This window comes from Rhamphochromis sp. 'chilingali' (genome assembly GCF_963969265.1).
Source record: "Rhamphochromis sp. 'chilingali' genome assembly, chromosome: 4".
Taxonomy (NCBI): Eukaryota; Metazoa; Chordata; class Actinopteri; order Cichliformes; family Cichlidae; genus Rhamphochromis; species Rhamphochromis sp. 'chilingali'.
In genome coordinates, this window is record NC_137948.1 from 2,025,001 (window position 1) to 2,042,573 (window position 17,573).

Below are 17,573 nucleotides of genomic sequence, written 5' to 3' on the forward strand. Positions count from 1 at the left end.
GATGTGGATTAAGCGGAGGATTCTCCACTGAGCAGCATCAGCACCGCTGCTTCCCCGGCTGCTGACGAGAGCGTTAGCGTTACAGCCGAGAGTTATTTTAGCCTTTTGTCAAGAATTTGCGCGTGATAGGATAACTACTGAAAATGTTGACCTAAACAAGCGAAGCATCCATGGAACTGGAGATCTAAAGTTTATTTTCTATAAAATTCAAATATAAGTGCACTTCATGTTATATAGATGTGTCAGTGTAGCTATAAATGTCCTCGCTAATTCTGTGATGTCACAGGAAACTGTATAACGGCGCTCTCTCTTGGTTGTAGATGCTGCTCTCTGCTTTTATCCAAGCTGTGAAATACGGTTGGCGTGCAGACGTCCTCGCTGCCTGGTGCTTCTTAAAATGCTCGACACGCTGCCAGAAGGCGCCACTAATCTCTGAACACTCTGAACGCCCGCACGTGTGTTTATCTCCTTCCCCACTTTTCCTCTCACCCCGCGTAACGAGGCGGCGTTTTGATGAGTCGACATAATTTGGTACCCGAGTGCTAATTGGAAAGAAAGTGAATGACGACAGTTTCTCATCAGCTTCCAGCCGCAGAGAAAAGAACGAGGAAGGGTGCACGGGCCCCGCTGTGGGGAACTGTTCCCCAACACTGATGAAAGGACCTGATGTTTCGCTCATCATCAGAATACTTTTGATCAGACTGAGCTTGGAGCTGATTATTAGACTTCTGTGCTGCTGGACCTGTTTGGTAGACACTGTGTATCTGAGCGAGTTTGTCAGGTTTTCGATCACATATGGGCTGACAGGTTTGGAGCATCATGATGAAAACTGCTCAGATACTGAGTGACAGCATCCTGTGAGGGGCTTTGAAGAAGTTTGGACGATATCTCTAGACGTGGCCGAGGGTCCAGAGTGTCGGCGGTCTTGTGGATCGTGTTGGTTCGTTAGCTTGCGTCGAGGTCATTCACTGGTCTGTTTGAAGCGACGCAGATGAGAAGGAATCTCAGCTGGGTGCAGGGTGGAGTGCCCACTCTGGGAGAGGAATCGCGTCCCGAGTGATGGAGGTGTAGTATGTTCAGGTCTTGTTCTCAAGTGACGGCAGAGATGGATGCCACGCTGGCCTGTTGCAGTAACCAGAGAGGCGGAGCTGTCAGTTTACTGGAAGGAGACCAGAGGACAGATCCAGGACATGAATCTCAGACCTGGAGGAGGTGACTGGGGAGAGCGAGGTGTGGACATCTCTGCTCCCATGTCCTGGGTGGGTAGCAGAAAGCAGATTAATGGATGGATCCGAAACCATGTTTATGTTTAAGCAGAGCTGTGTCCTCGTCCTGCAGTCTTTCTGCCATCCAGGAAGCATGCGTCTCCGTCCTCTCGTCCTCCCAGTGTCCCGTCTGCTGTGAGCAGCAGGCAGGCGATGTGCTCACTCACCCGTGATGGATAAGCTGCTTCAGTATCAGGGTCGACGGGGGTTAAAGTGTGTCAGAGTGGCGAGGAGCGGTCAGCTGAGCGTGCGTATTTATTGATCCGTGCCAGAAACGGTGACCTCGTGCACCTCACACAAAAAGACACGCAGCATCATCAGAGAGGGTTTTCTTCTCCACGGCTGAATTTCCTGCACGTTTGCAGCTACGTCAGCGCGCCTCTCGTCTGCTCTCGGCTCGGTTTCTTTCCCGCCGTCACCCTTCACGGATGCACTCGTTCACCCAGATGCAGCGTCTGACTCACGAGCACTCGCACACTTACTCGCTGGGCGCTGTCAGCCGGGGGAGGGAGCTTCCTACCGTAATAGCTTTGGGAGGGCCTGACTGCACGAGAGTGTGATGAATAGAGCGGGCCGCGGCAGCTGAAGCTACCCTGGTGATGAAATGTGTGCACTTTATCATTTCCTGGAAAATGAGGAAGGAGAGCAGGAAAGGAAAGGGGGATGTCCCTCGGGGGGAGGAGGAGAGCAGGTCAGAAAGGAGGAAGGAGGGACGTTATGGATCCGCTCGTGACGTCTTATTCTTTATTGGTCCTTCATAAAAGCTCATTGCCTTAACTGTAGTCGTTGTGCTTCTGCTATGAAAGATGGAATCCTGTGATCTGATTAGAAAAGGAGCCGCATGCCTGGCAGGGCGGCGCAGGAACCAGCGCCATCAATCAAAGCTCCAAAAAGAGCGGAGACCCCGAGCGAAGCCCGCCGTCACGCTCTCCGCGTGTGAGCGTCTAAGCAACGTCGACCCCTGCCTGCAGAGGAGCGTACTGCAGCGCGGTCACTCTGAGCTGATGTCACTCTCCTGCAATCATCAGCTGCTCCTTTTTGAAGTCCGGCAGCCTTCATAATAAATGAAGTTTTAATGGAGCTTTAGTTGGATCGCCGCTCTTCTTTTTTGTTTGCTTTTTGATGCGTCGAAATGCCCTGAAAGAGAAAACCGCAAACATGTTTCTCTCCTGTGATGCAAAAGCCCGATATCAAAGCAAAGGCTTTGTCTTTGGAGCTTTTATGTCTCCAACACATCATTTTTACAACTACACGTTTTTCACACACAGGCAACGGCTTAACTCCTCCGAACATCAGACTGACGCCTCTGCTCTGGTTTCCAGTCTGTGTGCTAACGATGCTAAATGATGATTACTGAGGTAGAAAATCAGATTTTTCTTCATGTGACAGGAAAGTTTTTGCACTACAGCTCAGCTCAGAGTCACGAAGAACAGAAGAGTCCACCTGAGGAGCCCTGATGCTGTAGATCGTGGCGGTTTGAGCGCCGGCAGGGCTGACGTCACTTTTGGTTTAGTGTTTAAATGTGTGAGCGGCCTTTAGGACAGTAATCTCAGAGTCGTTCACTACTCCCTAAAAACTGGCCACACGGTGGCGTACTCTGCATCACAAACCCACCCGGTGGAGCCCACGCCTCCCCGGGCTTCATGTATAAACGTATCGAGCGTCTGGCCTCGTAGCCGAGCCTCTCTCTGTGTGAGATATATTTCCACCGTGTGGAATTTCTCGGCCGGCCAAAGCTTCCTGCCCTCCTCTCCGTCTGTTTTCCCCTTTTTTCTGAGACATATTTTATTTCCTCTTCTCTTACTTGGCGTTTTTCTCGCAGATCTTGCATTTTTATCGAGTCAATTTGCATGGCCGCGGGCAGCGATTTGTTTTATCTGTCGGGGCTCACGGTTGGTAATCGTATAACTATCAGCTTAAATGGAGAATCCGTCCTCTGCGGACCATAACGTTGACAAATCACTCTGTTATTATGCGCATGCTGTATTTGAGCCACGGTGAAGGCATCGCCCGCCGCCCTCCTATAGGCCGTGGTGATGCTGTCATCGATCATCGTGCCCCTCGCAGCCCTCTCTGTGAATACCAATAGGCTTTGACCTTGGCTTGTGTCTGGCGGGGAAGAGATGCTGCAAGATTATCAGATTATTGCTGGATAAGGCATGAACTCGTGTGATTGGTCAGTTTTCGGGCTCCCAACAGGGGGCTGCTTAAGCGGCAGCGTTACCCCTGGTGATGGGGCTCGTTGGGAATAGTTGTGGGCGATGACATGTTGGTGTAACGCAGAAGGTCGGCTCTATCACCGACAGGAGACGGCCTCACATCCAACATGCTGGTTCACACCATGTTCATGACATTCTTCTTTTATTGAGGTCAGCGGGGTTAAAAGGTCGGTCTCTGTTCCCTCAGAGGAACGTCCGGAGTCACAGGCTGAGCTCATCTCCAGATTAAAATGATTCTGCAGTCCAGCCTGAATCACAAAGAGCTGTTGGTACAGGTTTCCATTTAAACTTCATTCAATAACTGAATTCTGTGAAGCCCTGGGTGGACACACAAACCCACAGTGGTCACTGAAATATGGGAAAGTGAGCAAAAAGTAAAAATGTGCTGCTGGTGAACTTCAGGCGTTGCTTATGAATCGTGATTCATCAGAATCATAAAATAAATAATGAAAGCAGCCTGAGCAGAAATGATGGCGCACAGAAAATGTTAAACACAAGTCGATGATAAAGTGGGCGTGTCCTTAGCATCACAGGTGTGTGCCGTCTCAGGAGATGGACACAGAAATGTTAAAGGTGAAGGCGACGAGGCCGTGTCCGAGCAGCTCGATGTTCCTGTGACGACCCCTGACCTCTGACCCTCATGATCCAGGTCATGATTTCTGAGCTTGCTGCTGAGGCTGAGCGCTGAATCGCTCTGCAGAGCGTGTTGAGGGGTTTTTAAGATCCAACATGTGAACCTCAGGCTGAAACACTGACCTCGAGTCTCATATTTCATTCACTCGTTCATTTTTCTTCCATGTGCAGTCCTCACCTGTCTGCTGCTTTTACCATATTATTACATGGTAACGTTACAGGACAAAATCAAACATGAGATGGTGTCAACTTGGAAAAAATGATGGAAAATTCATCGACGGATAATAAAGGAAACACTTTTGAGTAAATGATTTTGCTGTTTTCCCGATAAGTCACTGAGACGCGTGCGGTGGAGAGGATCAGGAGGAACCAAACTGAGTGCTTGAGCCTTCAGCTGCCTGCTCCATGCCACTACGTGCATCTCTTCTGTGCTCGCCAAGTGTGACGGCGCTCCCGCGTACAAAGCGGTTAATTGATTCCTCCAAACCCATCTGGACAGCTAATGCCCAGAGTGAGCCTCAGTCTTGTTGTGGCCCCGAGAGTAATGAGGGGGTCCTCGGGGGGCTTAGAGTAGGCGGGCTCACGGGCGGGAGGTTGGAGCTGAGGTCTGGATTTGACGAGGCTTAGCGATGACCTCGGCGGGGAGGGAAGCAGCGAGGGGCTGAGGCGATAATCTGGGGAAGTGTTTATTTACTGGTGGTGCAGGGCAGCCTAGCAGGAGGCCAATGAGAATCATTAAGTCGCATCCATTATGCTAATAGTGGTAAACACATCGATTAGCCCTCTATCTGCCAGCCCCACTCATACGCTCTAATTAGGAAATCCATCGTTTCTCATCCACTAAAAAGTTTCTTTTGTAAACTGAAGCCGCTGAAAATCAAACAGCAGCTTTAGGACAAGACTTACAAGCAGATACCAGGCACCTGTGACCTCTGACCTCACTGCACTGGAGCTGCTCGTACGTGTAATTCCTTTCATAACACGAGGTCGCGGTGCTAAAGACGTAGTATTTGTTTAGCTCCTTTAGTCATGATGGTTTTCTTTAACGCCCTGAAACCAGCCTGTTGTTGAGAATTCGAGCGGAAAAAATCGAATATTCAGCAAATCTTTCACCCTGGACTGAACCTCTCAGTCAGCTGACCGCGTGCCACACGGCTCGCGGCGTTTTTTACACGTCTGTTTTGTTTCGACAGTCGATGCTGAGCGCTCAAAGCTCTGGAAATGATAAGAAGTTCCCTGAAGTGCTCGTGCTGTCCTGTGACTTCTGGGCAGTGTGCTGATGTTTCTGTTCTCTCTCTGCTTACCTTTCACACTGAACGCCGTCATTTATTTTGACTGTCGCGAAAACACCGCTGCTATCAAAACAACATCCATTTTTAATGATGCATGACTGATCGCCGTGAACATCTGTGCGCTCAATGATCTGTCATCACAGATAGTTTGTTACAGAATCTCTGAAAGCTCATCAACAACCTCTGTGAACTCTGTCACAGGGACCAGATGAGCATTTTCTCCCAGCACTGCTTCTACACATGACCTCTCACCTCCTGCTTCCTCCTCTTCTCACCTCCAGTAGATGTGAGTAGAGAGCTGGCTGCTCCAGGAAGTGTTTGATTTCAGCCCCGGGACTCTGGTCACTGGCTAAGCTCTGGAGCCTGTGTTTCTGTTCTCCCAGCGTCTCTTGGTGCTCTTCCCCTCGTTTGTGGCCTAACACTTTACAGATGCCTCCAGATCCATACCTCAATAAATAAAGCAAAACTAGCCAGCAGCGCTCCCGCTGGCACGTCCTGGTTTAGTGTTAAATGTTAGCTGTTCAGCCAAAAAGACTCTTTCTCTGATTCTGCTGCAGACTCTCTCTCTTCACAGTAGTTGATGTTCTGCTGCTGTAATTAACTGCTCTGTGTCAGTAGTGCTAATCAGTTTGTATTTGGAGTAATGTGCCTGTTGAGCTGTTTCATGCGGGTCTGAAAGCTCACACATGATACCAGCTCACCTTTATTTTGACGGCTGTGAACAGACATGCTGTCAGCAGTTACTCTGTTAGGATCTGATGGTTTAAGAGGCCTGTGCGAACGTCTACAGCTGGACCAGGACTCGCTCACGTCGCAGCTTCTCTCCTGATTGGAACTTGTTGTTTAGAGCGTTTCAAGGTTGTATTTGCCTTTCGAACCGTGCACAGCGTGAATAGCTTAACAGGCTCCCAGGGAGCTCGCTAAAGCAAAGTACTTTTCATTCTGCTGCTGTTTTCCTCGAGGAAAAACCCTCATTCACTGGCCCTGTCCTCACCTCCTCCATAAGTTACAACCAGCCATTTCCAGGTCTCACACTTGCAGCTATTGTGCTGCCACTCGGTGGAGATCGTTTACCGTTAGCTTGTTCAATTAACCCAGCAGGCATCCAGCATGTGTATGAAGCTTGTGGCTGATGGAAAGGTGATCCTTTTACATACTGGGCCGTTTGGATTTTGCCACACAGTTCCTGTGTGAGTTTGGCCTTTCAGTACAAAGGGAGACCTGTTAACCTCACCCTGACTCCAATGTTGTGAGGCTTAAAAACATTTAACGTCCAACCCTGCATCAGACATTTACGTTCTCACGTGCACCTCTGTTGAGTAACGTCCAGAGAAGTGCATGGCTGCATGGCTGCAGGGCTGCAGGGCCGCAGGGCATGTGTGAGAATGATGTAAGACTTGGGAATAAAAATAAAGGTTATTTTAAACCGCTGCAGATTAGGTGGCTAAAAGAAGAGCACCGTGCATATGGAAATATGAACACGGCACTTAACATTCCCTGGAAATGTAAAACATTCCCTCGCACCCCAACAGAGGATATCGGCATCTTTCAAAGCCACGACGGAAAATCCTGAGTGAAAAGGGCAAACATCTTGGCAGATATCCTGCCCGCACTGAGGCTCGGTCATTCCGAGGCATACTTTCCACTTAGACCCATCCAGACACTCTAACTGGTTGGCCACTGGCAGAAACGATATCCGCTCCCCGTGTTTTAGAGGTCGTGTGTCCCGTGTAGCCCGAGATGGATGGGATGAGATGAGGGGTCAAGTCCTTGCTCACTCTGTGTCCCACTTTGGTGACAATGAAGCATATTCTGGTTGCTAGCACGCAGCGATCTTGGTGGAGATAAAGGCTTTATTCATGTGCTGCGGGCGGTCACAAAGCGGCAGATACAGCTCATCAGATCACAGGGGACTGGAGGAAGGGATGGAGAGAAGAGAGCGCAGTGACACGACGAATCAGGAGCTGCTTCTTCAACCAGGCGTTTGTGCCTGATGTGTCCAGCCGGGACCCGAGTGCAGCCGAGAGAAGGTGCTCATTAACCTCGTGCAGTGACGGGCATCGCCTCCACTGCCGGCCACACCGGCCCCCCTGCCCCGGGCTGCTTCTGCCCTCGTCAGTGTAATCAGCCGTGCTACATGACCAGATGAAGCCCCTCATTAATGAAGTGTCACAGGGACCGCCCACGCCACCTGTCCAAGTAAAGGACATCTCAGAGCTGCAGCTGAACCTGAGAGTCGTTCATTTGTGTGTGCATACATGTAAAGACCACACATGTGCCCACATGCACTTATGCACAACATACTGGGACCAAAATCTGCACCAGCTGAGCGCCGTATACTGGTCAATACTGGAAGATGGTCCAGTGCAGTGACGGTTATGACTTCAAGACTTCTTGAGCTGTAATCAAGGTTCAGTTGAGCTGTGTGTCTGTGAACACAACGTGTTGTAACATAAGCAAACGTCGTCTCACCTGATGAGTGAAAACGCTGCTTTGAGTCACTGGTTTGGCACCAGTGGGGTAAACACCAGCTCTTGAGCCAAGTTGGCCAAAACTTGGTGAGACTTGGTTTGTAGGTGCCGAAGAGTTTTTATGGACAGAAGAAATCTGCTGGACATTAGCTGCTTACTAAAGAGCCTCACACGAGGTGCCTAAATCAGCCGTCCCCAAGCCCCGAACCACGGCCCGGAACCAAACTGCTCACGGCCCGGAACCAAGCGACTCACGGCCCGGAACAAAGCGACTCACGGCCCGGAACCAAACCAACCATGGCCCGGAACCAAACCAACCATGGCCCGGAACCAAACGGCTCACGGACCGGAACCAAACGACTCACGGCCCGGAACCAAACCGCTCACGGACCGGAACCAAACGACTCACGGCCCGGAACCAAGCGACTCACGGCCCGGAACCAAACCAACCATGGCCCGGAACCAAACGCCTCACGGACCGGAACCAAGCGACTCACGGCCCGGAACCAAACGACTCACGGCCCGGATCCAAACGACTCACGGCCCGGAACCAAGCGACTCACGGCCCGGAACCAAACAACTCACGGCCCAGAACCAAACGACTCACGGCCCGGAACCAAACGGCTCACGGACCGGAACCAAGCGACTGACGGCCCGGAACCAAACGACTGACGGCCCGGAACCAAACCAACCATGGCCCGGAACCAAACGGCTCACGGACCGGAACCAAACGACTCACGGCCCGGAACCAAACCAACCATGGCCCGGAACCAAACGGCTCACGGACCGGAACCAAGCGACTCACGGCCCGGAACCAAACGACTCACGGCCTGGATCCAAACCAACCATGGCCCGGAACCAAACGACTCACGGCCCGGAACCAAACCACTCACGGCCCGGGCCATGAGTGGTTTGGTTCCGGTCCGCCAGAGCTGATGCTCAGGTGTGCAATTTATGGTTTTCAGGGTTTTTATTGTTAACTCTGTTTCCCCAGGTCTTTTCCCGTGTTGTAGTTGTGTGTCTTATTTTGAAAGAAATGTTTATGCGTTACCATAGCGATCAGAGAGCCAGAGAGGAGGATGTTACTCTCAGTGTTGTTGGTGCATTTCAGGAGGACGCTGCTAATAAAGTTACACAGTTACACATTGATTTCATGTTTATATTATATTTACAGAATACCACAGTTTCTGTCTCGGTCGTATCATTTTATTTTGTTGTATTTATCCGCGACACCTTAAAGGCCGGTCCATGAAAATATTGTCTGACATTAAACCGTCGGTGGAGCAACAAAGGTTGGGGAGCGCTGGGCTGCATGATTAAACATGCAACACAAATTGATGAAACTTCTTAAAATTCCTTGAAGAGTTTCAAGGAAACTCAAAGTAAAGCACTTTGTGACTGTCTGTGAAAAGCGCTTAATAAATAAATTCTACTTACTTACCAACGCTCCAAAAACACTCAAAGCTTTGGCTCCTGTCTGCTGCAGGCACTGCTGAGTTACTTGTTTATGAAATAATGAATGCAGTGCATAAGTTTGTCTTTGTTCAGTCCTACTTTTCATTTATTTATTTCTTAAAATGCTTTTTACTTTAATAACCCTGAACGTGGTTAGACCAGGCGCAGGTATAAGTCAGCTTTGTGGTTTTCTGTCAGCTGATACTTCAGCGCAGGTTTTAGTGGGATTCGTCTCTTTGCTGCAGCACCATGCAGTAGTTCTACTGCCTGTCTTTGATTTCCAGCTGAACTGTAGCAGGGATGACGTGGCTGAATTTGAGAGTAGATGAGGGTTTTATTTGTCCTCAGCAAAAGTTGGAACAAAAAAGAAAAAGAAGCCTGGGAGGAAGGAAGGAAGGAAAGGAGGGGTGATGGGAAGCGTGGATGGACAGGTTTTGATCAGGCCTGTGTTTCTATAAATAGCTCATTCTGCCTTCATCTGTCTGTTTTCACCCAATCACCACGCTGCCTCAGTCCAAAAGTCGCTATTGATTAAGGACAGAAGCAGACGCGCTCTGCTCGGCGAACCTCGCATACAAATCTGTGACTGCCGATTTATAGCTTAGGCTTGTCGCATAATCCCATTAGAGTCCTTTAAGCAAGGCATCTTCAACTGATCCTCCTGCTTTGAAAAGTGGGGAGAGGTCTCCTCCTTCTCTGACAGGGAGGAGGAGGATGAGGATGAGGAGGATGGTGGTGCCGCTTTGGAGTCACATGACTGATTTGTGTCTGTTGCGGGGAGTGCAGGCAGCTGGCCAAAGTCGTCCCTCCCTCTCTCTCCATCCTTCGCTCTGTCTCGCGCTCTCTCGCCCTCGAACACACGCGTTCGTTAGCGCGCTACAGCAGATTGCATGCGTGTGTCCGTGCATGAGTGCTGCCGCCAGCTTCTGCAGATACACATGTGGTGACCGTGTGCCGTGCTGTGGCCCGAGCTGCCCGATCACTAACCATGTCCCTCTTGTGTTGCTTCTCTCTCAGGGACTATGGCTCCAAGCGCAAGTCGGGTAAGTCCAACGTTTTTCTTCATAGCTCTTCCTAAAGTTGACTTTAACCTTCCTTCTCTTTCCACTTGTTGCTCCTTGAGATCCACATCCAGGGGGGTGGGGGGGGTTGTGTCACGTACGAGTCTTAAACAGGACTGCGGATTGTCTGCCGCTCATGTGATGTCAGTGTGTGGTTTGTAAACTAGCCCCGCTCTGTGCTTTGGGCTGGGTTCAAACAGCTGTCAGGCTGTTTCCTTCTGGCTGCAGATTTGCCTCACAGCCCAGGGTGGGGTTCAGAAATATCTAGTAGCTTTTTGGCACGTCAGAATAAAGTCGTTAGAGATCTGATGCGATCAGAACGACTGGATTGTTTCCCCGAGTCTTCAGTCGAAGTGGCAGGCAAAGCATTCTGGGTGACACACGTCTAGTTTCCTTAATAATTCAACATGAAGATGAAGGGATGTGTCTTTGTCAGCACAGGTGCGTCTGAAGGTACGGAGATCAACCTGATCATTGGCTGTCACACATGGTTGTAACAGAATAAGGTTAATAGCATTCAGTAATAAATGTCATGGCTGGGCTAATAAGCAGAAAACAACCATCTGACTGTAAAACCGTGACTGTGAACGAGCTTTAGCCTCATTAAGAAGGTATTAGCTACAGAATAGCTGCTTAACAAAAGACTGGTACATGTGAGTCCCTCATCTATGGGAACCCTGCATGTTTAAGGCTGTAGAAATTATTGAAGGGAAAATGCAGGAAGTAGGCTGTGGATATCGGAGACTATGGTTCTCTTGGCCTACTTGATGTCTTGATTTCCAAGCAGCTTGAAGGTTGTGATAGGTGATTTCCTCTGAGAAGAACACTCTGGCAAATGATCGTGAGTTTATTTTTGGCCTGAAAGCACAGAGCTGCGAGAGACGGGTTATTATTCAGTTACGTCCACGTACCTCGCAGTGATTTGATTTCTCGGAGGCTGATTGCTTCTGCGGAAAAGCAGCTTGTGATTTTTCACTGCAGGCTCTGAGGCAGGCGGCTCCTGTAACATCCGCGTCTGCCGACGTAGTCTTTGGGATGCTGCCCGGTTGGACGGCAGCCCACTGACCCACTCGTCTCTGCTGCAGCACGACCTCAAGTATCATGAAGTCAGTCAGTGTTGCAACAGGGTGTCTGAACTTCTACTTTAAATTTCAGAGAGATTACAAAACGTCTGAAACATTTCAGTAAGTGCAAAGTAAAGGAACAGTATCTGTTAACGAAGGAAAGGCAACACACTTCTTCTGTGGTTTGGTTCTGGCAGAGACCTGGAAATGGCAGAACCAGTTCGAGTCCTTATATACCAAACATGTCAGAGTTTACACGCAGAGGTGGTGAGTTACGCAAAGCTGATTAAACCGTTTAGCTGTCGAGCGTTCAAACCGTTCACTATCTGCTGTACGCACAGAGAAACCCCCACAATCCATCCTGGTTGCTCCTGTTCATTTACCAACATTTACAGTCACAGCTGTTAGTCTCACTGTTCATTCTTCTTCATACTGCAAGTCATCATCGTCTTCTCCGTACTTCCTTGTTGAAGTTTGAAGGGACGGTCCAGTTTGGTTTAAACGTGACCATTAAAGCTCATCACAGCTAACATCCAGCATGACCTTTAACCTTTCACATCCACACTGCAGAACAGCGTCTTTGTGACTCACATGTCCTTTGAAATAATTTCACATTATTGATTTAATAATGAATTATGGTCAGCTAACTGTTTTAGCGTCCATCAACAGCTCTGTGCCAAAACGTAGGCTGCGTCCTCCTGAGGCCGATTACGACGCGACGAAGATTTGAAGGATGGGTCGAGTGTGTCCTTTGTGGCCCACCATATCCCAGAAGTCATAGCGTGGCCCAGCCAACTCCAGTTTCCAACAATGGCAGCTACTCAGTTTAAATATTACTCTTATTAATCTTTCTGGGTCACAAAATAAACTTTTAAGATATTTTCAGGCGAGACTGTGGCTGTGCAAACTTCTGTTTGTCAAGACATCACATACTTGCAAGATTGGTCCAATGTTTTCGGAGACGCCTGTTACCCACCCGCTCGATAGCTGACCGGGAGGTCAAGGGTCACTCGAGCCGACGATAACAGCCCCCCCCCGCCCCGCGCTCTTTCCCTACTCAGGTTTAGCGTAATATATGAGTCACTTAGATAATTTAAAAATGTTATTGTTTGGCTTTTTTCAGTGTTTCATTTGTTCCTGAGTAGAGGGACAAGAAGGCTAGACCGTCCAGTTTCACGGCCCACGTAGACTGCGGAGGCCGGGGCCACAGGAGGATGCGGCCTAGGAATTGGGACACTGCTAATGTTAGCTTACTGTTAGCATTGTACTCCCGACTGCTGGCTAACAGTTTAACAGCTAGCTATACCTTCAGCTTAACACATTTTGTTGATTATTAGCTAACAATATATTCATGCCTATAGTATTAGTCGATACCTTTGGCTAATTTAACACTTTACTTTTTGAACGGTTGCTTATTTTATTATTATTATTATTAATCAAGTCATTAATCAAACTCCGGCTCAGACGTGTTCAGCTCAGTTTTTTCTTCCCTGGTTTTTCATGTCTGACTCCTGCAGGGCTGTTCGGCTCACTAAATGTCATATTGAACAAATCTCTGACCTGACAGTTCTCCACCAACACCAGGCGTCTGCAGTAACTCCTGTTTTCTGTCGTCTGCACTAATTAGCCTGATTAGGAGACCCTGGCTGTCGCTGTGCTGCGCAGACGACACGGACGATCTGCTGATGCTTTCAGTTTTCCTCTTCCAACAACACAGGACATAAAAATGAAGAACTAGTCCTTCATTTATTCCACAAACGAGACATAAAGCACAGCTTTGTGTTGGCAAAAGTAAAAATTGGTTTCTTATCATTGTTGTTTAATCGTTTATAAGATGAAAGAACATAATGGAAAGAGAACAGCTGATCACTGGTGACAGCTGCAGATGCTCATCTGTGATGGAGGGTTTGTGCGTCGTGAGGCTTACAGGAAACCAGTCTGAGTGCTGGTTATTATTCTCTGGCCTTCACATTGTGAAATCATAGGCAGGTTTAGTCTGTTGCCACATTATTGTGTTTGGCCTTCCTTTGTTTGCTGTGCGCAGAGATGATGTTGGTTGCATCTGCCAACAGCCGTCCTGTTAATTTGAAACGAACCGTTGGTGGCGGTGCATCCGTCACTTCCCCCGAATCAAAACACTTTTCGCAAAAACACGAGATGTTTCTCACAACAGACGTAAACTGATTGTGTAACTACACAAATTCACAACAGATGAGATGGAAGTTGTGTCGCTTGTTTAGCGCACGTAATCCCCCACGATGAAGGCCAGACGCCATAGACGTGATGAACAGTCAGCGTTTGTTGCTGACGCGGTCGTTTGCAGGTCTCTCGGACGTCAGGCGGACACGTGTGAGTTAAACATCGTCAGTTTGAGGGGAGCGCGGCTCGTACTCCTCCGTGTGAGAGGAGCGGGCGGAGGAGGGAGGCGCAGCTGTGCGGCAGGAGCGTGTTTGTTTACGTGGCGCAACAGATAAGATTTCAGACGTGTGTGTGTGTGTGTGTGTGTGTGTGTGTGTGTGTGTGTGTGTGTGTGTGTGTGTGTGTGTGTGTGTGTGTGTGTGTGTGTGTGTTACAAGCTGTACAAAGTCATTTAGCAGTTTTACAGTCAGTGTTGAGCAGTTTGCATGTAAGCTGTCCACCTCAGGCTGCTGTTTGCACATCAGGAGCTCCTCTGTCAGCGCACACACACACACACACACACACACACACACACACACACACACACACACACACACACACTTTCATGCTCCATCAGCTGCCACTTTGTAACGATAAAACTCTTGTTTTTGTTGACTCCTCCTCTAACGTCACTCTGAGCACCTGTTTGAAGCATGATGTCAGCACAGTGCTGGGTCGACTTCAGCTGAAAATGATCATTGTCTTCTCGAGCTGCATCCACGAGGCTTTGCAGTAATACGGAGCGGCGCGAGTTCGTCCCAGAGGAGCGCTCATTTAAAATTGGAGGAGGTGATGTTTGAGATGGAGGCGAGCCGGGCTGGATTGGGGAGAGGTTGGACTGAAGCGACGGCGTCCTTTGTGGGCAGATGTGATTTGAGCTCCTCGCTGAGATCGGGGGGGTTTCACTGGAGTTTGACCTTCACGCGTCTCCTCCTCGTGTTGTTTGCACACAAATGTCGTTTGTCTCTGATGTTTGCGTCGCAGTCAGACTCGGCGTCTCTCCTCGCTAAACGTGGCATCAATGCGAGTTAGGTTTTGCCCGCGGTTTGACATTGTTAGTGTCCCCGTCGGCCGCTGTGCTTTTTCACGAGCGCTGAATCGATGCTGGTTTCTGTGATTTGTTACTGGTCCCTTTTGTCTTGGTGACGGGGTGATGGTGTATCCTTCTGTGGTAGCGCAGTGTTGGCTGGCTGTGTAATGACCTTTCAGAGGTAAGGCTGAAGCTTCACTTTGACATTTTTAATGGGGATTAATGGACTTTGCTTATCTGATAAATATTTAAAAGTGCAGAGAAAATGCTCGCGTACTCCACCCAAATTAAATATTCTATTATAAGTGTCTTTGGCTCCGTCTCCCCCCGACAGGCTCAGCCTGCTCCCCACTCTGTTCAGCACCAGTTCAGCACCAGTGGGTCCCAGCTGTGTGCAGTTAGGTTCATGCTCTGTGTCTGACCCCAAAGCTTGGACCTCCTGATTAGATAATGACTGACTGAGACATTAATCGCTTACACATTCTTGTATTCAGTTGTGCTGTGTGGGAATGTAGCTGTAGCTTTCCTTGTGCTTTCTTCTGATGTTGAAATGCAAACGTTAGCATGCTAAACTGCAGCGGTGCGCATGCCAACCATTGTAGCTGCTAGCATTGTCACATCAATGGCTAACTGACATTAGCACTTAGCACAAGGTACCACTGTGCAGACTCTCAGAGCTAGCGTCGGTGTTGACGCCACGTGCAGCTTTCAGCAGGTGCTGCTACTCAGACGTGTTTGGTTGACTGATGGTGAAGAAGCGTGACGATCGCGGCGGTTTTGGTAGTTTGCTGGTCTGAAGCATTCAGGTCCAAGGTCAGAGAAACTCCTCACACCAGCTGTCAGTGGCACGGTGGTGGAGGGATGATGGTTTGGGCACCGAGCAGTCGCTCAGTAGATGCTGAACACTTCTGTTTACCAAAGTATGACACAGATGTGAAGCCGTCTGTCTGTCAGCTACACGACGGCGATCACAGCACAGCAGCGAAAACACTACGTCCAGATGAACTTCACCATTCATTATAAGATTATTTCCTGTTTTCACTCTTGTGGCAGATCATGTTTTCAGTCCATTTTCTTATAAATTGGTTGAAAATCTCTCTGATAGTTTCATGGACACTACAAACATCAGCAGCAAATCAGACGCTGATTTTGGGGGAATTTAAATGCATCATATTGAGATTTCAAATCAAAGCGTTCTTGCTTCCTGTGGTGCTTCAGAAAAGTCGTACAGATATGCACTCATGCTGGATGTCGTAGTCCTTACAGTCCTCAGGCAACGCGTTCATCTTGTTGATGGACTGATTTGTCAGGATGTGCTGTACTGTCAGCAAAATCAACTTTTGTACTTATCATCAACTTGTTGACAGAAAAACTGGACACAGCTGATAGGCCCCTCCAGTCCAAGCACAGAGAAAAGTACCTCAGAGACGTCACTTCTGACGCTTAATTGCTGGGTAATGTAGATGTTTGGGGTCAGAAATGCAGGAAAATTACAGAGGAAACGCTGCCGGGTCGGCTGGTGTGTGGCATCATCTTCCAAGCCTGAAAAGAATTAAGTGTCCGTGTGCGTGTTTGTTTGAAGGGGGAGAGGGTTAGGGTGGAGAGCAGAGCTAATATCATTCAGATGTTGTGAGCGGCTCTGAGAGCGGCGGGTGGGGAATAATAACGGTAGACTGTCAGTGTGTAGGGTTTGACCCTGGCTGACCTGGGACCAGCCGTATCCCACCCTGTGGGGCTAACTTCAATCCACCGGAGCTCCCGAGGCTCAGGAGGACGACGAGAGGGGATTTAGCTTTTATTATCTCACGTGAGTCCACGGAGGAGAGCCGCGGCCTCACGACAGGGACGGCGCCCAGTACAGCTGCGAATCAGAGCGTCCGTTTACCTCAGTGCTGAATTTGAATGTGGACTCTGCTGTGCTTTATTTGATAAAGACCTGCTTCTGATCATCTTTGAACTGCTGTTCGCTCAGAACACATGCGCACAAACCTTTTTTCTGTTTGGCTTCGTTTTTGTTCCAGTTTAGATATTTAACACTTCTGGCTTTAAGCTTTTCCCATCTTACAGAAGTCTGAGAACCTGCTCAGCCGCCTGCTGCCGTCAGCATTGTGTGCTGCAGAAAACAGATGATGTGGTTGGAGTATTCACTTCTCGTATGTGTGCTGGTGTCCTGAACGACTCCCTGTAGTGCGCTCCACACTCACTGTCTGCCGTTTTATTGGAGTGTAAACCTGTCAGAAATGCTCGTTTGATGCTCGTTTCCACAGCTTTGATAGAAACACTGTTTCGTCAGACTCGTTTACCCTGTTTGATATTCAGCTTATTTATACTGCAACGCTCCACATACATAAGTTTATCCTCGTGTTTATTCTTTAGTGTTCAAATGAAACATTTTCACCGATTTGGCCCCGAAACAGAAGACTGCCACCGGCCGGGTCACCAGCGATCCGCTGGGGTCGGGTTAGGGCTGCGTCTCAGCCACACAGTCGCTGTTTCCAGAACTACGAGACGCTTCAGATGAGGTGCTGTAGATGCATTTAGGCCTCTGCCGTTGGGTTAAATAAGCTGCGTCATTTCTAGTGTTGTGGAGGCGCCTCCACGCTTTGATCCTTGCTATGACTTTGACGTGCTTCTTTGAGTTTGGTCTGGTTCGAGACGACGCTTTAAGTCATCACAGTGTAGTCGCTGTGTCATGCTCGCACCTCCCCGTCTCCTCTGATGCATTGCGTTTAATTTCCTGGTTTGGGGCTGCTGGTGTTTTCGGTGTGGAGACGGGAGCGTCTTTAGAAGTGGCTCACGCCCCTCAGACATTCCTAACACAGCGATGGAAGAAATGGAGAAAGATGAAACGGGGGTGGGATGGGTGTAGCGAGAAGTGGAGCTGGTGTGTCATTCCTGGATCCGG

The 17,573-nt window shown here is 49.0% G+C and overlaps 1 protein-coding gene across 5 annotated transcripts in view; it reads left to right on the forward strand.

The window, feature by feature from the left end:
- Nucleotides 1–17,573, forward strand: part of sh3pxd2aa (SH3 and PX domains 2Aa) — a 101,297-nt gene that overhangs the window by 43,531 nt on the left and 40,193 nt on the right. For 4 of the 5 annotated variants that reach the window (XM_080880445.1, XM_080880447.1, XM_080880446.1 and 1 more), the window contains exon 6: nucleotides 10,353–10,378. The exons of the other annotated variant lie outside the window; for it this stretch is intronic. In XM_080880445.1, the coding sequence (XP_080736571.1) occupies nucleotides 10,353–10,378 (26 nt within the window). The remainder of the gene's footprint in view (nucleotides 1–10,352; nucleotides 10,379–17,573) is intronic. 5 annotated transcript variants of the gene reach the window in all.